The sequence below is a fragment of the Lissotriton vulgaris genome, chromosome 1_1, assembly GCF_964263255.1.
Source record: "Lissotriton vulgaris chromosome 1_1, aLisVul1.2, whole genome shotgun sequence".
NCBI lineage: Eukaryota > Metazoa > Chordata > Amphibia > Caudata > Salamandridae > Lissotriton > Lissotriton vulgaris.
The window spans coordinates 435,490,768-435,518,530 of NC_141685.1; the positions used below are offsets into that span (position 1 = coordinate 435,490,768).

At 46.3% G+C, this 27,763-nt stretch overlaps 1 protein-coding gene across 2 annotated transcripts in view; it reads right to left on the reverse strand.

Annotated features, from left to right (window-relative positions):
- Positions 1 to 27,763, reverse strand: part of LOC147747313 (cytochrome P450 2J2-like) — a 350,337-nt gene that overhangs the window by 118,692 nt on the left and 203,882 nt on the right. For both annotated transcript variants that reach the window (XM_086953095.1, XM_086953104.1), the window contains one exon: positions 9,522 to 9,663. In XM_086953095.1, coding sequence (XP_086809221.1) covers positions 9,522 to 9,663 — 142 coding nt within the window. The remainder of the gene's footprint in view (positions 1 to 9,521; positions 9,664 to 27,763) is intronic.

The following is a 27,763-nucleotide window of genomic DNA, read 5'->3' on the forward strand; positions in this document are numbered from 1 at the left end:
AATGTATTTCATAGTCAGGAAATGATTAATACTTCTCATAAGACTATGCCAAAACTACTTTAGATAGATGTAGACTTTCGTAATATGAGACAAGCACTTCGCTCACTGGGTGCTCGTTTTGGATTATTTCATTCTTGCTCATTCAAAGTCACCCATAATAATAAAACAACAACATAAAACAACAGAGCTGATTGAAGGTCTTTCTTGAGTCTTGCGGGGTATTGAAAATGGAGAATTCAAGACTCTTGACTTGTTCATGCTAAAGTATTTGTTCATTTGCTTGATAGTTCTAGTCAACTAAATTTTACATATTCTTGTTGAAATTTATATATTTTTTGATATACAAATATTTTAATATGGATTATATACACCTACAATGTTAAATCCTTTTAATAACATATATTTTCTCTTACAGGTATTATCATTGTGTGTATTCCTGTGCTTGTTCCTTGTTTCAAGTTCCGCAGTCCTCCTTGCGTCCACCCGCGTGGAGTTTCAGACGTGTCATCTTTTCCAAGTGGTTTCACCTCCCCCAAACATTTTGAAATTTTAGGTATGTTTTTCTCTCTCTTTACCTTCCCGGTGGTATTTCTTCTATATGTTCAAAATACAAATGTCCTCCTTTTTCGATTCCCCTCCATCCCTCTCCTTTTCATAACCTCACTTCTTTATTTCACATTTATCTCTTTCATTTCTTCCTACCATATTATCACTTCCACTGATTGTTACATGGTTCTTGTTTAATCTCCTCTTCTCTGGGTCTGATCTATCTTTTTATCTTTTTTCTTCCTCATGTCCTTGACAATTGTGTCTTTAAATGTCAGAGTTCTACATTCTCCAATTAAACGGCAATGAGTTTTGACTCTGTGTATACATTAAACTCATACAAAAATATCAACTTACAGAAAGTGAATGCTTAAAATTGAAAACAGGATGGGGTAGTAAGATCTTCTTTTCTCCAGGAAATGGTAAAGAAAATTGAGTCCTAGTTTTATGCCATACATCACTTCATATTCATTTAATATCCCAAGAGTTTGATGATGTTGGACGAGGGTTACGCATCAAACTATTAATTGATACATTTCCAATAACCATCTTTAATATTTATGGTCCCACTGCCACTGGCTGTCAATTTTGGTGTGTTACTCACAAACCTATGGAATGTCCAAATTATAATTTTGTCTTGGCTCATCAAACAAATTGTTGCTCCATTCATTTATTGGAATTCCACATTTCCTTATATTGCGAACAAATCACAAAATCCTTATTGTTCATGCTCTCAAACAGAGCAATGTAATTGATTCATGGAGGTAATGCAATCCCACATTGAGAGAATATACACATTTTCTCCAGTCCATCATGCCCAATCAAGAACAGATCTCATTTTCATCTCACATAATTTATCTTCACAATTACATTCAGCAGATATAAGCTCTATCTAAACTTCTGATCATGCACCTGTCACTATAAAACTAGCAATTCTTCCTACATGAAACGTGCTAAAAAGTTGGAGATTTAACGACTCACTTCTGTTAGATACACCATTTGCTTAATCTTTTACTTCCTTTTTTCATGATTATTTCCTTTTTAATCAAATTAATAATATTCCTTTTCACACTAGGAGATTTGTTAAAGGGAGATATACACCTGATATTATTCGTCTATTCTCTGATGTTCAATCAAAATCTTCGCATTTGTCTGAACCTTTAGCAGAAATCGCCATAGATGCTCAGAAAGCTTTTAATCAAATATATCAGCCTTTTATTTTTCACATACTTAAATGGTTTAGGCCACGCCTCAATTCCATCTTCATTAAATGAAGCTGCTTCCTATGCTTGAGTATCTGGTTACCAACTAAATAACAATAAATGTGAAATATTGTCACTAAAAGAATTCACGTTCAAACAGGATATTCTGATGCCCAATTTTATGTGGAATACATAGAAAATCAAATATGTTGGTTTATGCTTTATTTACTCTACTAAAGCCTCCACATTCCTGATCATTAAATGTAGAAGAATGTACTCACAAAATAACCTCATTAATTAGTAGATGGCATCTTTAACACCTTTTGTTAGTGGTATCGTCTTGACACTATCAAGATATAAAACTATGATCACTGAGGCCAAGAGGAAGTACTTTAGCAACAGGATAGAGCAAGCCAAGAACTCTACTAAACAACTCTACGACACCACCAAGTCGCTAGTAGGAAACTTACCCGATCTAACCCCTCCTCCCTCTCAATCCCTCTGCGATGCATTGGCAACTTTTTTCTTCACAAAGGTCAATGATATATACACAGCGTTTTCTGCCAACACCAATAACCCCCTTACTACCACTATCTCTACACCGCCAGTGTCCTTACTTTCACAGTTTAAAGACATTACAGAGGCCCAAACAGCGGACATCATTAACACAATCAAAACTGATTCAGCCTTGGACCCACGGTGGCGGTGGCTCTTATTACATCTCATCTGGACTACTGCAACAGTCTATATGCAGGCTCCAGTAAAGCAGTACTGCATCGACTGCAGATGGTCCAGAATGCCACCGCCCGCCTCGTACTGAGATGGCCCAGTAAGTCGACTGCATCAGCAGCGCTTAAGATCCTGCACTGGCTGCCCATCCACAAAAGGGTGCTATTCAAAATCTTAGTAATCACCTTTAGGTCCTATCACCAGCTGGGTCCTACCTACCTGTCAAAAAGGTTCAGAAGATATGTGCCCTCCCACTCACTCAGATCTTCCAACCTGAACCTGCTGGTGACTCCCAAATTTAGACTAGCTACGAAAGGAGGAAAGTCCCTTGGAGTGCTGGGTGCTAGGGTCTGGAATGAACTACCACTCCAATTGCGCCAGATCCCGTCAGAGAACCTTTTCCGAAAGGCACTAAAGACATGGATTTTTAAACTCACAGACACATCCTGTTTAGCCCTAGTCTAAACCCAATCCCTAGAGATACCAGATCCTGTCTTACCGGTGCCTCACTAGCTCCCCAGCCAAACACCTTCTAGACATGATTGCCAAGATGCTCCGTGGAGTGTAAGTCGCGCTTTACAAAAATAAAATTACATTACATTACCCATGCCCTTTTAAAATTCTCCCTCCAGTCATGGAAACCTTGATACCGGTCATCACCCAAATTTGTAACAATATGTTTAGATCAGGGATCTATCCGGACTCACTTAAAAAAACCCTCGTTAAACCGCTCCTAAAAAAACCACTTCTTGACAAGGATGACCTGAAAAATTATCAACCAATAGCCAGCCTTCCATTCTTGGCAAAAGTGGCAGAAAACGCGATTTATTCGCAACTATCCGTATTCATAGAGGAACACCACTTACTCGACAGTACCCAATTTGGGTTCCGTAAGTTCCATGGCACCGAAACTGCCTTGATCAAAGCTGCAGATGACATCAGAGTCAATTAAATTCAATTCAATAATAACTTTATTCAGTAGTTTAAAAAAAAACACCATAAAAGTTCACAATGAGCAAGTTACAGAATTTACAAAGATTAAAACCAATATATAAAAATACATTTGTTAGAAAAAACATTTAAAAAGAGGAACAACATCTCAGTTTATGTAATTTTCTACCTTGCCATAAGATACAGCTTTCCTATTGTCTGGCATTCTTTCATTTATGCGGAGGTATTATGTGGCTCATACTCAGAGATTCGTGCGATGACGTATGCAAAATTTGAGAAAGCATACAATCGCTTTAGCATAGTTTTCATTTTCGAGATACTGAAGTGCCAGATATGCAGTACGGCACTGTCGGAGGCCCCAGAGTTTCAAGATGGGCAGTATCCAACGTTTACGGGGTTCAGTAAAAAACTTACAGAATAACATTGTATGTATCGTTGTTTGTGGGGACACTAGGTCACATGGACACATAGAAAATGTGGATGTCCAGACGTCTTGCTTTGGAAATACAACCAGTAAATGGAACAAATCAAATCTAAAACGAGTGAGCAACATTTTTTCATACTGTGTTAGGGTAAAGTTCAAGTAGGGTTCAGTGGTAAACACAGTCTGCGCTAATAAAGAGTGTTGAACAGATGGTTTATGGATCTCAGATAGTAATCGTATCTGACGCAGGTGTACAAGACACTCTCTTTTTAAATCCTTTTTCGAGATTTCATTTATCAGTAACGGGTGATCAAAAAACTTTCTGTGACCTAAATCTGTTAATAGCGCTTTAACATATGATAACCATTTAATTTTCTTACAATGATCGAGTGTTAAAATATCTTGAATAATCGCCCTAGTTAATTGGCATTGCTCAGTGACCCATATTCGACGCCACAGCATTATTGGTTGCATTTTTATAATGTCTGTAATATAGTCAATGCCCAACTCTGTGTGACAGGCATAGGTGGAGCAGCTTTTAGGTACTGCTAACAAATATCTCAAAAAGGAATTCTCGACTTTTTGTATTGAATCCACATTTGCAAAGCCCCATATCCCCGCCCCATATGTTGCTGTGCTTACACATTTTGCGTTGTATATTTGTAACAGATCTTTTGGTGGTCGCTGCCCCAGTCTTTGTGAAAACATTTTTAACAAAGTTGTTTCTCGCAAAAATGAGAGCTTCCTTGCGTTAATAGCTGGGTTCCATTTAAATTTTTCGTCAATGACAATCCCTAAATAGGGATACGTTGTGGACCTGTCCAATTGGTCACCCTGTACATATAATCTCCGTTTTTTTGCATTTATTTTCCCCCACCCATGCATTGTGTATGTTTTCTTTGCGTTTAATTTCAAATTCAGACTTGCCATAAAGGCACAATATCTGTTCAAGGCCAGCTGTAATTCATTTGGTGTTCTTGCTAAGATAACGGCATCGTCGGCATATAGGAGCGCTGGTATCTGTCGACGAGCTATTAAGGGAAGATCTTTGCTGCCTTGAAGCATGGCAACCTCCAAGCCGTTAGTGTAAAGGGTGAATAGAAAGGGGGCCAGTACACAACCCTGTCTGACCCCCTTTTCCACCTTAAAAGTACTCGTGAGCTCACCTCTCACCCCGAATCTTACCCTGCCTGTAGTACCTGTATACAACTCTCGGAGAAAGTCCACAATTGGAGGGTGAACTCCCATTTTCAAGATAATACTCCACAGCGTTGAGTGTGCCACGCAATCAAACGCTGCGGAGAGATCGACGTATACCATATGGAGAGAGGACCCTTTAGCTTCCACATATTTGCCCGCAATAAGGGACAAATTTAAGGCCTGGTCAACTGTTCCCAGCCCCTCCCGAAAACCATATTGTAGATCTGAAATGATGTTATGATCAGTAGCCCACTCCTGGAGTCGCTCGAGAAGTATTCGCCCTGCCATCTTCCCGAGCGAGTCCAGGAGGGAGATCGGCCTATAGCATGTTGGACTGTTTCGATCCCCTTTTTTAAATATGGGTACCAAGGTCGATGTTCTCCAAGAATCTAGTAAACCCACTTCATTAGTGGCATTCAGGACGTTGGTCAACAGGGGAGTCCATAGATCCGGGAGGTGTTTAAAAATGTCAACAGGGACACCGTCCGGGCCAGGAGCTTTGGCTGTTTTTGAAGATTTTAAGGCTTTTTGGACCTCTTCGTGAGAGAACTGAAGTTTTATTGGGTAAATGACCTGTGTCAAAGGGTCAGGATGATCTATGTCTACTATAGCATCTTTGGAAAAAACTTTTGTGAAGTACCTCACCCATTCCCGTTCACTTATGGCTACATCAATTGAGGAAGAGTTGTCTTTATCTGTTAGAAATGGGGAGCGGACTACCTGCCAGAACATAGTGCTGTCTTTCAATTCCGAGCTTTGGCTAAGACGTGCCCATAGTTCGGCTTTCATTTCTTTTTTCCTGTTATTTAGGGCAGCCGTATACTCCTTTCTAAGTCTGCTAACTTCAGCTCTGTCCCTGTGATCTCTGTTTAGCGCTTCCTTTAAACTTGTCAATGCCTTTGTGCATGCAGAGTCACCCGAGATCAAGGAGGAACAGCAGTATTGGTGCTACTAGACTTATCTGCAGCTTTCGACACGGTCGACCATGCGATCTTGGTCGATCGTGTCGAAAAAATGGGCATTCAACATGCAGCCAAAGACCTACTGGCTTCTTTCTTGTCAGGAAGAACTCAGGCGGTCACTCTGGGCACATTCCAATCGACCAATCTGACTCTGCCATGTGGGGCCCCACAAGGCTCATCCCCGAGTCCGACACTTTTTAATATCTACGTGTCGACCTAGCCAAAATCATTCGAGCACACGGGATGAGCCTTACCTCATATGCAGACGACACGCAGTTGGTCCTAGCCATCAAAAACAATGGCCAAAAAATGGCCGAGAGTTTTAAGGTAGGTATGTTGGCAATTGGAGACTGGATGTCTTCCAATTGTCTAAAACTTAATTCCGAGAAGAAGGAGGTTGTCAAATTCGGACAGCTCACTCCGAGCTGGTCCCCCACCTGATGGCCTGCGTCCTTAGGAACCTTGCCTAAACCGGTCCCAAAGGTAAGGAATCTGGGAATTGTTTTTGACGATCACCTCAACTTCTTTACCCATGCCAACTAAGTAGCGTCCTCGGCCTTTCACAAACTGCGCCTGATAAAAAAAATTATCCCCTTCTTTCCTGATACTGCCGGGAAAACCCTGGTAAGTTCCCTAGTGTTGCCTACACTCGACTACTGCAATGGTCTTTTTGCTAATGCTAAGATTAGGGTAGTCAATAAAATGCAGATGATACAAAATGCGGCAGCAAGACTCCTTGCCAGGATTCCCAAACACAAGTCCGCAACCGAGACAATTAGAAAACTCCATTGACTTCAAATCAGAAGCCAGATCAAATTTAAAACGCTGTGTATTGTATATAAGGCACTACATAATTCGGGACCTCAGTTACTTAAAGACCAGCTGATTCCTCACTGTCCCCCCAGAGCACTGCGATCCTCCACCCTTAACGATCCAAGACCGTCTCATGGGGAGACCGTCGGTTCCTGGTCACGGCCCCTAAACTGTGGAACACCTTACCCCAATCTATTAGGACTAGCACCTCTCTTTGGTCCTTTTGTAAACAGCTAAAAACTTGGCTGTTCAATCAGTAATGTCTCAAAATATATGTAAGTAGTTGGATAATCTGATGCAGAGGTCGCAGCGCCGAGACGCCCACGGGCATTTGTTTGTGCTTAATCAAATTTCATAAAATAAATAAATAAATAAATAAATGATGCTAGTACCTATTATCAAATAAAATATTTCTAATATTCCACTGAACATACCTCTCAAAACCTTTCAGAAGACCAATTTTATAATCTCTGCATTTCTAAGGAACAACAAAGAAGCTTGTATGTCTTTATTAAAATTAAAACACTCCAAATCAGAAAGTGTTGGACATTTTCTTGATTTTTCGAAATATGATGCAGCTTTTTTATTAAGACAATCTGCTTATTTGAATTTGTACTCCCCAAAATATCAAACATTATGGGTTGATCTAGAAAAAGATCTCTTATCACCTTTTTCCCCTCAGGAATTTTCAACATTCATGTGCATATCAAAATCTCTATCCGCTCCCATTTTGAAATATTCCCGTAAATTATTAGAACCTATATTATCTGATATTCCTTTTGATCTCCCCACATTTCTTCATTCTACCATTTGGCATAACAAATTCATTCACCTAAATAACAAGCCTATATATTTGAAAACCTGAAGGCAAAAGGGTTCAATGTAGTTCAACCAACTTTTGGATTGTGGTGCCCCTACATCCTTTGCACACACTCAAACTCAATTTGGACTTTCTTTTTCTTTTCAACATGAATTTTAAATCTTACAAACTCAATATATGTACTGTCCTCAATCTTCCTCGCCCCGACTAATCAGTTGAGCCATCTCTTATTAACAGTTCCAAAAGCCTCTACTATTTATTCCTGGTTACATTCTAGTGATAGAGACAAAACGGATACAGAATTGTCATGGGGAAATGATTTGGAAACGGTGTTGGACAAAAATGTGGACAATGCTTGGAAAGTCTTCCCGACCAGAAAATGCTACACAAACACTGTTTTATATTTATAACAGACTTTTACTGTCCCCGTAACGTTACACAAGCTTTATCCAGACCTTACTGATACTTGTTGGTCATGTTCCTCACCACATGCAGATTTAAAACATTTAATCTTCACATGTCCTCTCGTACATGAGTTCTTGTTACAAGTCTGGAATCAGATTAGCTCTATTTTCCACTCAAAAGTACCTTTCTCTAATGTTAATATTTTTTGAGGAAGTCTGTCTGATGATTGGAACTTAGATTTAATTGATTTACAACTACTGTGTTTACTGTTGCCAGTGGCGTTTCAACAAATAAAAAAAAACTGAAAGGCCCTTACCCAGTTATCTTTTCGGGATTGGTGGTATGCCATCTGCCTTAATCATAGACTAGATACTGCATTTATGCAACCTATATCACTTGTATTTAAACCTTTAGACCTAAGGTCCCCAGTAAATAACTTTTTGAACAAACATGCAAAATCATCTTTCGTTCATACACCTAATGAAGAAGTGCTTTAACCTTCCTGAATTTCCATTTTTGTGTACTGCTGTTGTTCTAAATATTGCCACTCTTTGAATATACTCATCAGATTACTCCTATTTAACACCATGCACACCCCTTCCCCTCCTCTAAACTGTATTGTGTTTATTATTCTTAAATGTATTATCAGTCTCAACTGTAATGCGCTATCTAATTGTATTTTGCTTCAGTTTCAATAAAATAAAAAATAAAAAAACACACTTCTAACAGGCAGATAAAAGAAATTACAATTGCATTTAAACAATTCAGGTTCCTCTATAGCGCTGCCATTGTGTGATTTAAGTTGGAGGCGCCCAACAATGTATAGTGAATGTATACAAGAGTCCTTGAAGATGGAACTGGTCTGGGTGTGTCTAGAGACTTGGTGGTTGATAAAGAAAGTAGACTCTCATGGCCCTGTACTGTCTTTTTTTTCACATTTTACTTTCATGGAGTTAGCAGCCTGAAGAAATAATGTAGGCTAGAATATAAACTTGCATTATATGCTACAGGTCTAGAGTTTTGATAGCTAGGTTGTCTGATCTTATGCACATTGATTTATTTGGTGCTGACAAGGAAAATATGCAAATCCCCTTCTTAACAAACCATTTTCTTGACTATTGTTAATACGAAAAAAGTTTAAGTAAAAATAAAACTTGAGAAGGCAGATATACAATGCTTTAGCAACAGTTCAATATTCTGTCTGATTTTCAATTAACATATTTTAAACAGTAATTATTATTTTTCAATGTCTTCTCTTGAGTTCCCATATTCTGTCTTCTCTAGAATTTTTAGCTATTTCTGTTTTTTAGGTGCATTGCCAGTGGGGTAATGTCTGTTGCAGACAACTCAGAATGTATGCTTACTGCTCTGTAACATTTAATCTATCGAACAAACGTATATCCTGCAAACTTAATGTAAAATACATTGATTTAATGAGTGATCCATATCTTAATTCTGATTTACATTACCTTGAATTTCTGTGTATACTGCCATGTACAGAATAGCCCAGCGCAAAGTAGTTGAAGTTGTTTCGGTGCCTGCGAAGAACAGATCCAAGGTGCACTGTGCCAAATTTTCCTCATCAAAACTTGAGCTAGGATCACTCTTAAACTGTTTGGAGAAGATCGTTTTTTTTAATATCCTTAAACTGTTTGGAAAATATATAATTTTTTTTATTGCCTAAAACAACAATGTAATAATCATGAACAGGCAAAACTAATAGGTGTCGCCTGTGCAGCATGGCTAAAGGAGAAAAAAGACAAAAAGGTACAACAATACAGTCTTGTCATTTTGAGGCCAGTGTATGAGAGCACTTAAAAAATTATGCAGGTCTATTGTCTCTTTACCAATCCGAAATGGATTGGTAAATTAAAAAATAAGTAGCATTAATGCATTTTTCTTTGTAATCTTGCAATGCAGAGGTGTGCCGACGAAGTAGGCAGAGGATGAAGCAAAATTGAGGGCAGGGAGAAGCAACTTGGAGGGTGGGGAGAAGCCCATGAGAAAGAAAAGTGGGCAAAGGAAGAAGCACACAGGTGAGAAAGAGCAATATAGGGACAGGAAGAGCAATGAAGCACATGAGTGAGAAAGAGAAATACAAGCAAAGGTGGGGGAGGGAAAGGCAAGAGGGAGAAACAAGAGAACCAGGCGGCAGAGAAGCATACAGGAGACAGTAACAAAAGCGCGGAACAGAAGGACATGATGGAGGCAGCTGGAAAACATCCACTTACATGGAGTGCTTAGGCTACATTTCAGCTGTGAAGAATACACATGCACTCCTGTTCTTTACATTGAACGACTCCAACTAATTAGCACATGTGACACCCTATTAATATCTCGGAATAGTACCCTTTAAAAGTGGTCAAGCTTCCAGGAGCCAAAGGATAACTTAAAGGTAAAGAACAGAGTATCCTCATGAATCTTCCTAGTCAGTTTGTGTGGGAGCTCAGTCAACTTTCTCTACTGTGTCCATCTACTAACTGGGAACTATAAAGGCCACCTCACAAGACAAAAACACAATTCCACACTGCTCTCTATTCCATGGCCATGAAAAAGGTGAGTTGCTCTGATGACCTTTCCTTGCATGCACATTCCAGCTGCTTGTCCTATTGAATCATCAAGCTCATGCTGGTCCTCTGGATGTGAGTAGGTGGCTTGAGCCAGTTTGGACAGAATGCATGTGTGAGAAGATGCCAACTGGTGCATGAAGTGGGTTGTAGCCACTCTTGTCACAGACAAAGAAAAAAAAGAAATGAGGAGACCACTGAAAAAAACAGAGAAATGATGTGAGGTGAGAGTCATGTGTAGCAGGCTGCAAATGATGCTGGAGGTGGGTGCTAATTGCATTTTGATCTGTATTGGGGTTATGAATAATGATGAAGGTGAAGAAGAAGAGACATTGTACTCATCATTATAGGCTAGGCTACCACTTGCCATTATATAAACAGCACTTCTTACCAGTTACCACTTCCACTCTGCAAGTAGTTTGAATTCAGTCACATAAAAATATAATACTGTGCATCTAGAATGACAAAAAGGATCTTATCCGTGACTGAACAATATTCAGTTGGACTGGCATTATAAGTGCATGTAGGGAGCAGAGGTCACTGATGCTCAAAGTTGTGAGAAAATTAAACCTTAGTTTTTTATGTTCTAGAGCAGCACAACAGTCACATTCGTAAGACACAGAAAAGAAGACGTTTCATATAGAAAGGGGACGTTTAGTGCTAGACGAAACAAGAATCAAAAGCATAATAGGCTGACAGGTGCTGGGACTCATGACATTAGAGAGGTTTTTTTTTTCCTTTGACCCAATGTACTATATGGTTTCATTGATGTATTCGGTATTACCTCAGTATTGTATTTTGTCTTGTAACTGCACCATTATTGTGTTTATTTGTTGTATCTTTATTTTCAATAAAAAAAGAATTTTAAAAAAAAGATTCAAAAGCATACTGACACAATCAGCCTCTACATATGAAAAACATATAACATAGTGGAACCAAAATCAACAAAGCACCTAAGAGGCATATCAATGGAGAAGCTTTACACACCATAATATGTGTAAATTATCCTGCCTATTTTGAGCACATTAATGTATTCATACACAAGACGCTAAGGCATGTAGGTCTGTGCCTCCGACAAACGCTCACTTGATCTCCTTGTTGAGAAAGAGAGGTCTACTCTAATATGATAGTGGCCAGGTGGCAGAGCATCATTAAATGGTCAGAAACAGAAATTCTGTGGGTTGGTAAATACATAAATTAACCAGGCTGTAACCAGCAACAATCTCACACACCCAGGCAGCACTTACCAGAGGTAGGTAGCTCAACCATAGCTGCCACTCAGGGCCGAGGCTACACCACTAACAGAGCTGGCTGAGTGCTGCTAACTGTAGTTCAGCGACAATCAAAGCCACCCACAGAGTATCAGTCACAGTGCCAATCGCTAGCATGTGCTCCTTCTGTGTAACGAGGCCTCAGGCACCCCAGCCCCTGCTCCATGCTTTGAGTCGGGACCGAAGGTATGGGGATTTGGGGGGCAGCTGACCACAGGGAGGTCTAATGTCCGTGGGTTTCTGGGGAAGTTGTGCAGTCCAGAAGACTGCGCAGGGGTTTTGGGCTACTACTTAGTTAGGAGCTTTTTGTCGACTCAGTTAAAGGCTTTTGTTCAGGTTTGGGTCAGGAGGGGGTTAATGCTGTAGTTTAGTAACAGTAAGTGTAGCACTTTACGTGTGTAGCATCTCACTCATCTCTGACCTACTGGGTAGCAACTGTGGCAGGTGACAAGAGTGTGGCCCAGGCCTTGCTCCTGCTGGCGAAGGCCAGGTGGCTTGATTTGTTGAAAGAAGGGGCACTTTGCATCAGGGTCAGATTGGGATCACAATTTGGCCCGGGCACTGATGAAAAAAGTGGCCCACAATTAAGGGGCGTGGCCCACATTTGAGGGGCGTGCCCTTTCATGAAACACCATTTGGTTACTCTTTGAGGTCTAATTTGTAGAGAAATATTTAGTAAATTAAGCCTTTTAAAGCTTACAGAGTAAGTAACATTTGTAAAGACTAGGAGCACTGCAGTTATGAAAACTAAATACTTACTTGCAGTCTTAACGCTCTGCACAATGTCGTTAGACACTCTTTCCCAACCAGCTATGTCCTAGACTCTAATCATCACATAAATTAGAAATCTAGTACAAAGTCAAGGAGAAAGGGTAAGACTGGAATCTCTGGTAATAGAACATGTAATAACAAAAGTAAGAATTCACAAACGAGGAAAAGGCAGTCTTAGGTGTAAAGAATGCTGAAAAATGTATCTGTACAATCCAGTCATAAATTTATTTCACAGCCAGCAGGTGATGTCCATATACAAAAAACACAGTTTTATTCATATCTGTTGCTGCCTTTAAGTCTTGGCTATGGGGAGACTGAGGATTACTCAAGAATCTTGCCCTAATGACCATGCATACTCCTTAGACAGATTGTTTTAAATACTATTTTTTCAAATGTATTTTTAATATGGGCGATGAGTAAGAACCTATCACAGAGATTTTGCAGAAAAATGTGTTTGTTTCATGCAATATCCATAAAAAATGTCTTTGAGATCGAAGAGGCCATCACATATGAGAAATGGGAGGATGTCACTGAGGTTATATTCAGTAATTTTAGTGAGCTGTTACTGTGTTGTAATATTGAAAACACACGTCAATGTCCTTGAATATTAGATGTAAATACATTAAGAATTTGGACAAGTATGGTAGTGCACTGTCCAGTGACAAGCTGAAAGAGGGCATCAAAGAGCAGGAATTGGATTATCAATTCAAATCTGTTCCGAACAGGGGCCCAAAAAAATGTTTGACCCAGGGCCCCCAAAATCCTTAAGATGTTTGGCTCAGACAAGGAATGAAAGTGAGAGAATACTGTTCTTGCACAGGACACAGGGCCAAGGTGACAATGGCCTACATGCAGAGCAACTGAAAAAACAGCAAGGCCCCTTTCTGTCACAAAATTATTCAAGCCCTCCAGGGAAGGAGCACCTAATAAGCAGCGAAGCCCCTGCTATTACTAACCTACTCAGCCCTCCCCAGACCTTCAGCTCAGGAGCACATGAATAGCAGTAAGGCCCTTCAATTAGTAAATTAATCAGCCACCCCCAGCCCTCGAGGCCTCAGGGCAATGTCCTGGCAGGGGAGCACAAAACACAGCTGCTGGGTCATCCACGGTAGCTAGGGGGAGGCTGAGGTGAAGATGGTGCAAGTTGCAAAGATCACCTGGTCCCCACAGCGAGACCCATTCTTCCTCGCCCACTATGCCCTGAATGTGAAGGGCTGTAGGCGAGGTGTTAAAACTAACACTGTTTATGTGCTGCGTGGGCCCCAGGGGGCCGAGGTGAAAATAGTTCAAAGGCCTGAGCAACACCTGGCCCCCAGGTAGGCTGATTTTTGCAAACAATCACCCCCTCCCCAGCCACCCTCAGCGTGATTGCTTTGCAGGGCAGGGGGTGAGGGAGAGGCCGCAGCGGATAATCGCTGCGGCCGCACAGTGAAGCTGCATTCATTTCTCTGTCTCTGTTTCCGTGCCCTCTGTGGGCCGTTTTTTTTTTCTCCCCTTTCCTAGTCCACAGAGAGCACGAAGACAGGGACAGAGAAATGAATGCAGCTTCACTGTGTGGCTGGGAAAGGGTAGAAAAAAAACGGCCCACAGAGGGCACGGAGACACCGGCCCTTCGGCCGATGCCCGAACGGCCGCATTGCCAATCCGCCCCTGCTTTGCAGTTGGTGTCAGCCACATCATAAGGCTGTTCGTGGTGTGGCTGCTGCAGTCATGGCATGCGCTTCTGGGCACAGGCCGCAGGCCACAAAAAATGGCAGGTGAGTGGGAGGGGCCGCTTTTGTACTTGGAGAGCACCAGAGCAGGGGAAGGGGACGTGTCTGGCCCGGCGATAAGCCGAGGACATTGGCAGGCTCGATCACGGCTAGGCGCCGGGGTCGTAATGCTCAGAATGGGAGGAACATCAGCTATGCGGCTCCCTGAGGGAGACAGAGGCCTCGCAGGAGCAAAATGATTTTAGGCAGTGCGAGGCCTCCCGTAGTGTGCGGTAGGCCTTGCTGAATAGGAAAAGGGGCAGGTTGCTGTCAATGGTCATGTGGCTTCGCAAAGGGAGAGAGGGAGGGTGGGGGCCACAGGGGGTTTACGGACAAAGCATGAGGCACAGGGCAGGCTACAGGAAGGGAGAAGGGGGTTGGAGGACAGAATTAAGGAGCTTCACGTGAGTAGGCTACAGGAACAGCCCTGGCCTGAGGTTGATTTAAAGATGTTTACAAACAGTGGATGGTAGTTTCAGCAGTGGGGGAGCAACAAGTACAGGCCCAAGATCCAGTGGAGGGGGAGTTGCAGGACATTGATTGGGGCAAGGACTCATGGCTGGAGACGGACCTGGCGGGAGCCAGGATCACCTTGAGCAGCCAACTTATGGAGGGACAGGCCGGTATCCCTGGGGAGCCTAATGAGGAGCAAAAGGGTATGCTGTGGAGGGGTGGGGGCAAGCCCCTTCAGGCAGAGGTACTGGAGAGCTTAGCATGGAGTGATGAAGAGGGGGTAGAGAAGGGGCTGAAAGGTTGAGCCTCGGTGGTCTCAGATGCCGGGTCAGTGGGTCACTTTTGGTATCAGGGCTCTACTGCCCCCTCAGATGGCTCGGTGAGTGAGAAAGCTGGGGGGTACACAGTTAATGGGTATTCAGAGTCCAGCACACAGGATCACATTTCTATTTTACAGGTCAGAGCACTTATGGGGGGAAGGACTTGGGAGAGCTCAGCAGCCCAACGAGAAGAGACAGTGTAGCCCGTGGGGCTAGCTAGAAATCAACAATGGACTTCAAGATCACAGGCACAGGAGGATACAGCACAACCCCGGTATTGCAACAGGTTGAAGGATTCAGGTCATATTCCATCAGGCTGGGAGAAGGGCAAAGTGGTGAGGGCCATCTAATACCTCTGCACCTAGTATGTTTCAGGTAACAAAGGTCCAACTGCAGGCAGCAAGATGAGACAGAACTTGTCAGCAGCAAATGTTGGCGAAGCAGCAGGCACCGACCTTGGCGCCAGGTAAGAAGCTGAAACACAAGATTAAAACCGCGAACTCTGGGCATAAATGGATCAGGGACCAGGAGATAGTCTGGCTGTGAGGCCCGCATGCTAATGGTCTCTGTGCGGGTAGAAGCTGGTGAGCTTCATGATAGCAGGGAGGCCAGCTTAAGGAAAGGATGCTACATGCGGGACACTGTAGTTGGGACAGCGGGCCACCCCGTGCACCCAGACTTAGTACCTGTTTGTTCCCTTTCTGGCTTCTTCTGTAATGTCCCCTCTGATGGGACAGGAGGGGTAGGACAGGAGGGAGTGTAGTCGAGCAACACAAAAAGGACTCAGGAGACAAGAAGGAGTGTAAGGAACTCAAATTCAAAAAGCTGGAGTACATGGGTACATCCAGACCATTGGGGGCCCATCTTATCCAGTCGATCAAAGAGAAGATATAGAAAAGGGAGTATGTTGAGATTTTGAAACTCTTACATAGGTAACTCAGATCCAAAGAGGGCTCTAAGGAGGAGTTGGAATTTTCCAACAGTCCGAGAATGCCTTTGATAAAGGAAAATTGGATGGCTCCATTTCCTGTGGAGAAGTGTGGCTCAGGGGTTAGAGGCGGCAGACCCGGAAGCTGAGATCGGCCCTGGACCAGGGTTCAATTCCCCGCCTCGGCGGGTCTTGGGCTAAAAATTCCTTCTCAACTCACGGGTTCTCACTCTGCGACTCTGGGCAATAGCTTGCTTAATCTCCACAACGGCCCCTCGCGGCGGGATGCCTGGCTTTCACCTTGTGGATACCCTGCTGGGGCTATCTCACAGGGGAATACCAGGATGGGTTCCCTAAGCAAGCGCCGGGACACCCACTGCGGGTAGCTGTGCGCTATATAAGCTCAAATACATTGACATTGACATTTCCCATTTATTTGAGTGTCTACTGTGAATAGTTCCCAGAGAGGTCAGTGGAACTCTTTAAGTACATAGACGTGAACAGGAAGGCATAGCACAATTACAAATTCTGGGCAAGGTTAGCGGTTTAGCATGAGGCTCAATGGGGGAACCTGGACAAAGACGTGTTGCAGATCACAATGGGCCCGGCGAAATTCAGCAAAACTATATTTCAGCTAGCAGGTTGCCGATAGTGTACAATTCCTTTCAGGGCACCCCACCCGAGGCAGGGTGAGGGGTAGTACAAAAACCCAGGAGAACCAGAGTGGGGTATGCTGGGATTTTTTAAAAAAGGCCTGTGCGCAAGGGATCCGTGCATGTTTTGACATGAATGCTCAAAATGTTCAGGCAGACACCCATTGATCACCTGTTTTGGCGTGGGCTGAACCAGTTTCTGCAAAAGACCATGGACAACAGCAAGAGACTTCAGGTAGTCATCCAGGACCAAATCAAGGACAGCAATATGGGCAGGCAACTGGGATTCAGGTCAGGTAGAGCCGCACAAGTATCTGGAGGGAAGGGCTCATACGCCTATTAAATTGGACAGACTCTCGCTTTGGCTTTCCCTGTATGAAAATACTGAGGATGCTAGGGTGCTGTTAGGAGGCTCCGCAGATAGGTTTAGGCTACAATAAGAAGGCCCAAGGGTGCATCTTTGGGCTTCCAACTTGAAATCTGCAACTGAGCATGCCAATAGAGGAGCTTATTTTGTCTTTTATTGGGGTGATTCCTAAGAAGGAACGAGGGCAGTATCGGCTGATAGAGTACCTCTCCTAGATGGAAGGTCAGTCTGTGAGCAATTTCATTCTGACTGAACAGGTAACAGTGACATATTCCTCTGTGGACATGGCGAGGACATGGCCTTACCTTGGAGTAGGTCAGACAGGGGGTGCTAATGGCAAAGAGCAACAACAAGTCTGCCTTCCGTTTGTTGTCGGTACACACTTTTTTTTTTCATTTTTAATTCATCTCTGTCTGGTTAGTCTTAGGCGCTGGGATGCTCCTGAGTGGCCATGCACTATAAAAGAACCTTTTAATAATTTAATAATAATAACACTGCTGATTTTCAGTTGATGGGCATCCAGTTTGAGAGCAAAGCACTTCCGATGGGTTGCTCTATTTGGTGTGCACTATTTGAGTGTTTTAGCACAATTCTGCACTGACACAGAGGACAAGACCTGATTTGGATGATTTTTCCTTTGTGGGGATTGCCAGTTCTGGAGACTGCCAGCGATTGCTGGATAACTTTAAGATACAGATGACCAAATTAAGGGTTCCTTTTCCTCCAGTGAAGACAGCGGGCCCTGTGAAGGTGTTCTCCTTTTAGGTATTGAATCACGCAACCATCTTCCATCACGTGTCCTCTTTCGAACCATCGTTTCATGCAAAGACACCTTCCATCAGTAACTCAGTAAACCAACTCTTCATACTACAGTGGAAACAGTCAGTCCTGTTGAAACTCCAGAACTTAACCAGGTAAACCAATAGCAAACAGCAACATCATAATATATCCACTCAAATGAAAACAGACTGCTTACTCCCTTATGGGCGGATCTGCATCCTCCTGGTTGCTAGGTGGGATAATCCTCGCCTCTCTGTCCTCAATAGAACTGAAACTCACCTTCACTTGAGCTAGGTGAATTTTCATTCTATGTAAGGACCGAAGCCAAGGATTATGCTCCTTCAAAGCTCACTTACCACCACCTGGGCAACATTAAAACCTTTTAAAAGTTGAGTGCGGAGACCAGTCTGCTGCACTCATGAGATCCTCCAACCATGCACCCAAGGTAAATGCTTTTTGAGGCCATTTCCCCCTTACTGAATGTGCCCTGAAAATCTTTGTGTCAATACCAGCCTCCTGCATTACCCATCTAACCCAGCGGGCTAACCTGGAGGAAGATACCTTTTTGTACGGCTTTCTGAGTGCAATAAGGATTTTTTGCTCCCTTGAGGGCAGACTTCCTCCGTTATCTCTTTGTAGGCCCTAAGGTTTTAACCACACAGAGTTTGGGAGAATTGGTGAAGGCTGGATAAGAGATCATGTGAGTATTCGACTTGGCTCATCTATTGATCGGAAAAGTCACCCTGTGAGGAGAAGACTCCCTAACTGTTATATCCAAGGCTCGCACATCTGCAACCCTTCCTCAAGGGATGAGGCATAGTCACATTGCCAACTGCACCGAAATCTCCTTGCGGGACAAGAAATGTTTTGGTTGCCATGATAAAAATAGATTCAAAACCAAGTTGACATCCAAGAGCTACGGTTCTGGAGGGAGGGACAAACAGATCCCCTTGAGCAGCCCACAAAAAAAGGGGTGTCCGCCCACTAGAGCGCCATCAAGAAGGCAGACCGTACTCCGTTGATTGACCGGTATGCCAATCCCTCTTCTGCCAAACTCGCTAGAAAAATGATAACGTGAATTATATCCAATCACACGGGATCCACTTCCCTTCGCAAACACCAACATACCTATCTCGTCCATGAGGATCGATAGTGCTTCGTTGTGCTGTCTGCCTAGGCTCTGGACAGCAGGAAATCAGTGTGGCTCAAAAGGCTTGGGAGTCTACACCTCTGCCTGCAATCTGCCACATCATGAGATGTAATGAACTTTCCCTCCCCAAAGTGTGCGGCTCGTTGCCCGGAATCATGAGAATGCAAGGAAAGTGGGGGAGTCGGATTGGAGTAGCTCGAGAATGTTCCAGAAGAACCAGAAACCACACTTGCGACCTCCAAAATGGAGTTATTAATACCATGTTTGCCCTCTGCCTTCAAACTTGGGTGATCATCGAGAAAGGGGGAAAAGTGTAACCACTCTCTCACTCCAGTCCTGGAGGAAAGCGTCCATCACCTCTGACATCAGGTCCAGCCTCCAACTGAAGAACTGTTGCAACTGGCAACAAGCAAATAGGTTGATCAAAGAAGGACCCCATGTGTCAGAAAACAGTTGGGAAATTTGAGGGTCCAGCTTGCAAACGCTGGCCTCCCGCAGGTGCAGGGAGTGCCAGTCCGCTATCCGGTTGTCCTGACCCGGGAGGTCCCCTGCCATTACTGAGACCTGGTTGTCCAGGCAGAAATTCCAAAGCTCCTTTAACATTTTTGCCAGGAAGCAGGATCTGGTACCCTCAGGTGATTGATATATCTCACCGCTGAGACATTGTCCATCTTCAAAAGCACGGAAGACTGGATTCGATCCTTGGTCCAGCACTGAACCGCAAATGACCCTGCTAGGAGACAATTTATGTGTAGGTACTGCTCTCGAGGGGACCAAATTCTGCCGGTGGAAAAATTCCCACACCGGGCATCCCAGCAAGACCTGCTGGCGTCCAACTCCATCACCGTCGGGGTTGTAACCGAAGATAGCTCTCCCGTTCCGGTTCTCCATATGAGTGAGCCACCACTCCAACTTCTCTCTGACCGCGTCTGTCAGTGGGACCACTTTCGTATACATGAGGCCCCTCCTTACATGGCTCGCCTTCAGGCGCTGCAAGGCCTGATAGTGTATTAGGCCAGGAAATATCAACTGAATCAAGGAGGAGGGAAGGCCCACTAGGCGCACAGCCGGTCTCAATGACGTATGTCATTTGGCCAATGTTTGTTGAATCTCTTGATGTATTTTCACGACCTTTCAAGAGGGAAGACTCAAGGAAGAAGAGGTGGAGTCTATGACGAAACCTAGAAAGATCACTTTCTGCATCATGGTGAGAAGAGACTTCTTCTCGTTTATCATAAACCCCAACCCATGTTGATCGCTGACCGAAAATGCACCCTAAACCTTGTGGGGTACTGCGTTGGGATGAGCATATCGTCCAATTAGATGATATGCTGAATCCCTTGAAACCGCTGGAACTCCACCACTGGTTTGAGGTTCTTCGTGAAGCACCATGGAGCAGAAGAGTGCCGGAAAGGCATGGTGAGAAATTTGTAGGCCTGGCCACGCCAGAGGAATTGGAGGAAGCGATGGTGAGGGGGAAAATCTGGACTGTCAGTTATGCATCTTTACGGTCCAGGCGCACCATCCAATCGGATGGTAGCAGCATGTCCCTGAGTAGATGGATACCCTCCATCTTGAAGTGGTGATACACCAGCCACTTGTTGAAATCTATGAGGTTGATCGCCAGCCTTCGGGCCCCATCGGCCTTGTCAACCAAGAGGAAGTTACTGAGGAATCCCCCGGGTGTATCACTGAGCGACAGATGGCTCCTTTCTGAAGGAGAGCTGACACCTTTTTGTCTATCATGGCAGTGTCAGGGGCGGAAAAGAAATGCGGAGGTTACAAACTTATTGGCAGGGGGAGCCGTAAAACTCTATTTTGAATCCCTGGACTGTCTGCAAAACCCATGCGCCTGCTGTAATGTTAGCCCAGGCTGGGAGGAACAAAGCCAACCTCCCTCCTCACCCTCAGCTGTGCCGAGGGAATGACACTCACCAGTTGTATTGTTGTTGCTGCCCTTGTATCCCCTGCAGCCTCTAAAAATGTGTCCTCTTGTTGGGTAAAAGTTGTTGAAGCACGGGTTGGCCTGATACTGCCTGCGCCCGGAGCCTTGTCCCTCTGCCAGGGAGGGAGAGGAGAAGCAGGCAGTCGAGCCGCCCCTGCCACCACCAACCACGTGGAAAATCCGGGGCTTTAAGACATGCTTAATATTTGTATATGGCTTATCAAACAACATAAACTTTGTCTTAAACTTTCCTAATTCTTTCACAAAGGGGGCGCCGAGCAAACCCCCCCTGTGCCTCCGCCCCAGCCTCGGAGGAGGCAGGTACCCCATCTTGGTGTCAGCCTGGTTCAACAAGGAGCGACAACGCTCCATTGAAAGGGCACCGTTAGCATCTCCCATAGAACAGATGACGCGCTGTGCCTAACTGGAGAGGAGTTCAGGGGCAATAAGAGAGCCGGAGGCCTTGGCTTCCTCTGCCATGTCCAAAAAGCTAATCCTGGCATAACTGTCAGGACCTGCCAATTCCCTTCTTAGGGTCCTTAACAAATTTTGCCAGGAACATGGCCCATTCCTCATCTATATCAGGAGAGAATGCTACCTTCCCCTCTAAAGTGTGACGGGACATTCTGCTCTCAGACACCTGTGGGCTTAGTTCTCTAGCAGTTTCGTCAGGTGGGACACCACATACTTAGCCACAGTCTCTGTTGATGCCCACTCAGCCGACCTCAGATGGTCAATATCATCTAGGTCCAACATATCAGAAATGCCCTCCTGCGCAGGTTCCGGGTAGGAAGCTGGCGGCCAAGATATTAGGAAACCGCTTCCTCATCTGACTCTTCTAGGGAGTCTCCCTCCTGAGGTTGTGGTAAACTGGGACGGGATGGGACTGCATTGTGGGCAGGTAGGCCTTCCGGAACTTACAGTGAGGATGACTTGGTCAGGAAAGACTGTTTAAGGCATGCAAACACATCCTTATGCACCCCCTCCTCACACTTCTTTTTGTGGGTCGGGGGCCCTCTCCTGCATCCTCCTGAGGGACCTTCCCTGGGGCAGGAGCAGGGGCAGAACCAGACTGAGTAATTTTTGCACATCCCTGTACTATTCTCTCTGACAATCACTGTTCCATAGGGGCCAACAGGTCATTTACTGCCCTGTAGATCTAGGTGTCAATGTCCTTACAGAACCCTGTTCCTCAGGCAGGTCGCTCCTCACGCCGGACAGCACCACCTGTGTGTCGGTGCCCCTGAGCCCACCACTGCCGTTGCCAGAAGATCGAAGCCCGCCTCCACCTGCGCCTAATCCCTGGTGGCCAGTAGTAGGCCGTAGGTGCTGTGCGCTCGCTCTGCCCCAGGTTTGCCTGTCTGCCTTGCTGCAATTTGCGTTTTGTTATTGTGTTGTATTCTGTTTTCTGATTTTGTTATTGCATTGTATTCTATTTAATTCTGCTCTTTCTCCCCCTTTTTTCCCTCCTGTATTGTAATTTGCATTCCGTTATCGTGTAGTATTCTGTTTTCTGATTCTGTTATTGCATTGTATTCTATTTAATTCTGCTCTCTCACCCTTTTTTCCAACTGAATTGTACTGTGTACTTCTGTTATAACCCCATTCTAAACCTCCCGCTTCTTCCCCGCTGCGTCCCTTGCCACCACGCCCCCCTGCTCGCCCATTTGCCACCCCGCTCCCGCCTCCCGGCTGATCCTCCCTCCCACCTCCCCTTATATGGCGGCCGCCGCGGGGTGAGGAGAGCGATCCTTGACCCCTGTTCCTCAGGCAGGTCGCACCACACGCTGCACAGCACCACCTGTGAGTCCGTGCCCCTGAGCCCGCCACTGTTGCTTCCCAGAATATCGAGCTCCGCCTCCACTCGCAGGCTACCACCTGTGCCTCATCCTTGGTAACCAGTGGTAGGCCGTAGGTGCTGTGTGCTCGCTCATCCCCCGTTTTGCCTGTCTGCCTTGCTGTTTTTGCATTCCGTTATTGTGTTGTATTCTGTTTTCTGATTCTGTTATTGCGTTGTATTCTATTTAATTCTGCTCTTTCTCCCCCTTCTTTCCCTCCTGTATTGTAATTTGCGTTCCGTTATCGTGTTGTATTCTGTTTTCCGATTCTGTTATTGCATTGTATTTTATTTAATTCTGCTCTTTCTCCCCCTTCTTTCCTTCTGTATTGTACTGTGCCCTTCTGTAATACCGCCCGTTCCAAACCTCCCCTGCGGCCCGTCACTCCTGCTTGCCCATTTGTCGCCCGCTCCCGCCTCCCAGCTGATCCTCCCTCCCACATCCCCGTATATGGGGGCCGCTGCGCAGTCGCACCGCTGGCACACCTAAGGCAAGCCTGTCTGCGCCTGGACCATGCCCAGCGCCAGACCCCCTGGCCCGTGCGAAGGCCACGAGACCAGACGCCGCAACGACGCCAACACCCTCCACGCACTGAACACCGGATGACCGCACACCTGCTTCCTACCTGCACCGAAGCACACCAAAGGACCCTTCTCCTGTCGAAGCTGCAACTTCACCAGCGTCCGAGCCGCCACACCGCCCACCGTGACAGGACACAACCACCTCAGATGCATACTACTGAACACCCGCTCCGAACGCAAACACGCCGTCGAACTCTGGGACCTGCTCGACACATCCTCCCCGGACGTCGCCTTCCTGACAGAGACCTTGTTGAATGCCTCCTCGGTACCCGACATTGCCATAGCCATCCTGGGTGGCTACAAGATCTCCCGCAGGGATCGCACCAACGGAACAGGAGGTGGAATCTCCATCATCCACAAGAACATCCTCAGGGTCTTGCCCAGCACCGACGATACCCTAAGCACCTCAGAACACCTGCACTTCCAGATCCACACCGATCCCAACAACACCCTCAGAGGAACTCTCGTCTACGGACCCCCGGACCCCGAACTCAGTTCAGCGACTCCATCGCCGACTTAGTCAGCACGCACGCCCTCGCCTCCACTGACTTCATCCTCCTCGGAGACCTGAACTTCCACCTCGAGAACAACAATGGCACGTCCACCACCCTGATTGACAACCTCGCCAACCTCGGACTCAGACAGCTTGTCACAACACCCACCCACTCCGCTGGCCACACGCTTGATCCCATCTTCTCCACAAGCCCCAACGTCACCTTCAGCCACACCACCGAACTCCACTGGACCGACCATCGCTGCATCCACTTCACCTTCCGGAAACCCACCACACACCACCGCCCTCAGCTTTAACAACCTGACCGCCCGACACCCACCGACATCTCAGACCCTGCTACCACCACCCACATCGATCCCCTGCTCAACTGGATCCACATAAATGACAACAACACCATCAAAATCATGAACACCATCCACTCCGGCTCTCCGTCAGACCCATGCCCACACCGCATCTTCAACAAAGCCAGCGCCACCATCGCAACCCATATCAGCAGGGCCATCAACATCTCCTTCGAGACCGCGACCTTCCCGAAGAGCTGGAACCACGCTGAGATCAACGCCTTACTCAAGAACCCCAAGGCGGACCCAAGGGACCTCAAGAACTTCCGGCTTATCTCCCTGCTCCCATTCCCGGCAAAGGTCATTGAGAAGACCGTCAGACAGCTGACCCGCTACCTCGAGGAGAACAACATCCTGGACCCGTACCGGTCCAGATTCAGCAGTAACCACAGTACTAAGACTGCCCTCATCGCCACCACCTATGACATCAGGGGCCTGCTGGACAAAGGTGTAACCGCGGCCCTCATCCTTCTGGACCTATCAGCTGCTTTTGACACGGTCTGCCACTGCACCCTAGGCACATGCCTCCACAATGCAGAGATCTGAGACAAGGCTCTGGAATGGACCACCTCCTTCCTCTCCGGCAGAACCCAGAGCGTCCGCCTCCCCCCTTTCCGTTCCGAAGCCTCCAAGAACATCTGCGGTGTACCCCAAAGATCCTCCCTCAGCCCGACATTGTTCAACCTCTACATGGCACCGATCACCCACGGTGCCTGACTGCACAACCTCAACATCATCTCCAATGCCGACGACACCCAGCTGATCCTCTCCCTCACCAAGGACCCCCTCATTGCCAAAGCCAACCTCCACGAAGGAATGAGAGCTGTCACCGAGTAGATGCAGAGCAGCTGTCTGAAGCTGAACTCGGACAAGAGAGAAGACCTCATCCTGGGCTCCACCCCCTCAGCCTGGGACGACTCCTGGTGGCCGTCTGCGCTGGGAACAGCACCAACACCCACCGACCACGCATGCAAACTGGGGTTTATACTCGACTCAACACTCTCCATGACCAAGCAAGTCAACCCCGTCTCATCCTCCTGCTTCAACACCCTCCGCATGCTCCAAAGGATCTACTGATGGATCCCCCCCGAAAATAGAAAAATGGTCACCCAGGCCCTCGTCAACAGCAGGACTACGGAAACGCCCTCTACGCAGGAGCCTCGGCCAAACTCCTGAAACTACTACAACACATACAGAACGCCTCTGCACGCCTGATCCTCGACATCCCTTGCCACAGCCACATCACACCACACCTGGGAGACCTGCACTGGCTTCCGTCAACAAGAGGATCACCTTCAAGCTCCTCACCCACGCACACAAGGTGCTCCACAATACCAGACAAATGTGTTAGCGGGCAATTTGGTAACTGGTGCAGGAAATTGTGGTAATGCTTGCAGCCTTATCAGCCTGCAACCTCGGGGACCGAGCTGGCTGTACTGCCTGCATCCGTTAGGCAAGTTTGTCATTTAGTGTTTTGTAGTGTGTGTAAACGCCGGCTGGGACCCGGATTACTGCTGTTTACTGCTTGTGGGTACGCTACAGAGAAAGCAGCAGGGGGGGCACTTGGGTATTATGGGTCCTGCTGGCAGTGAATAGGTGAGAAAGGGTTTCAAGATCATTGATTGGCTAGGGGTGGTCACTGATCCATACCATTGCGATACAGAGAGGTGCTGCGCAGGGTGGTGTGCTTTTGTTGTTTGATCACAGACAATGCGTAGGTGCAATCTGGCGACCAAAGGGGGATATTTGTAGGAAAGTAGGGCGCTGCGCAGCTAAACCAGGTTTTTGGATTTCTTCCCACAGCCAACGCACTACTTCGGGGGGGCGTCACTCTTCCTCACCCGGAAAGCGGTTCGGCGATCGTTGGGAGGACTTACTCGGCGGCCCCGGCTAGCCAGCAGTTCATGGCTTCTGGGAGCCATAGAAGGTTTGAGCAGGCGGCTCACCTGAGCCTACTGGGCTACTCAGTAGGTCTTGGCTCTGGTTGCGTGACTGCAGAGTTTGGCTGGAGACCGCTTCTGCTTGAAGGTAAGAGGTGGCACAGCCACCGGTGGGGAGTACACACGTTTTTTAGGCTGTGCACGGTCAGGCACATTTGCAGGATAATCAGTTGCCATGGCCCGAAAGGCGCGGCGGAATAAAAACCGCTCTCACACAGAGGTGATGCTTGAGACATTAATGCAGCAGGTTAAGGCCATGGGGCAGACCCTAAACAGGCTGCAAGATAGGGTGGAGGGGCAGGAGACACCTGAGGGAAGACACAGGCGGCCTATTGTACCACCAAGGAACTATTCACCGCCCCCACCAAAATGGAACAGGCATAGACCGAATGGTAAAGGGGTTGGGGGGACACCGCAAGCACCTCCTGTCCCGATAGTCATCGCAGGCAGCGCAACACCTGCGCCACAATTAGTGGGCCAAGATACCTCACCCATGCTACCTCAGGGGGGACAGGTCCGTGGAGCTTCCGGTAGGCCAACCGTCTGTTCCTGTGCCCTCACAAGGGGCGGGGGTGGGGTGAACACATCGGGCAGCCTGACATGGCAGCCAGCCTGGCGGCAGTACTGCCATGGCTGGAGATGGTGGGGAACTGGTCCCATGCTGCGGGGGCATCCTCTGGGCAAGGCGATGTAATTGAGAGGGCCAGGAAACTGTTAGTTGATTTAGTATTAAATCTTTTTTTATTGAAAAAAAGAAGCAGCTCATACAAGAACAAGGATGCATCACGGATCAAGTCTATGCTATAAAGCGATAAAGGCATTAAAAAGCTATGACCGCAAGCATAATACAACCCTAACGCATTTCGGTACTCTCCCATATCAGGAAGCGCTATAGGACAGAGTCTGCAACAATGGGGGAAAAAACAATACCCTGTCCCTACCCCCTCCCTTGCCCCCCAACCATCCCTCGACCTACCTAACCCCCCGCCCCGTTCCAGGTCCGTGATCCCCATGCATATGAACATTACAACCAGCCATCCATACCAAAGCCCCTCAAAATGGAACATGTGACAGGCGAAGTAAGCGCAAATATCGGGGGCAAGTTACCTCTCTGAACTCGGTGGCCAACAAGGTCAGGAAGGGCTGCCACAATTCTGCATATTTGGAAACTTCCCCAGCTTTGATTAAGGACAGTTTTTCCATGCCAAGCACTTCCCAGAGGCGAAACAGCAAGCCCTGGAAGGTGGGAGTATGTGCTGTGCGCCATAGAGAGAGAATGTTCTGGACTGCGGAGCCTAGGGCAATAGCAATCAATCTCCCCCTACCTGATTTCAGTGGGTATGTCAGAGCATTCGGTAGACCCAACAAAACATAGGCAGGGAACCTTGGGATCTCAGTGTCAAAGTGTGTGTCTACCTCGTCTAACAACGATTTCCAGTAACCCTGGATCTAAGTGCAATCCCACAACAGGTGTACCAACGTGCCCCTTTCACCACACCCCCGCCAGCAAGTAGCCTCCCTAGCCGGGTCCATCTCATGCA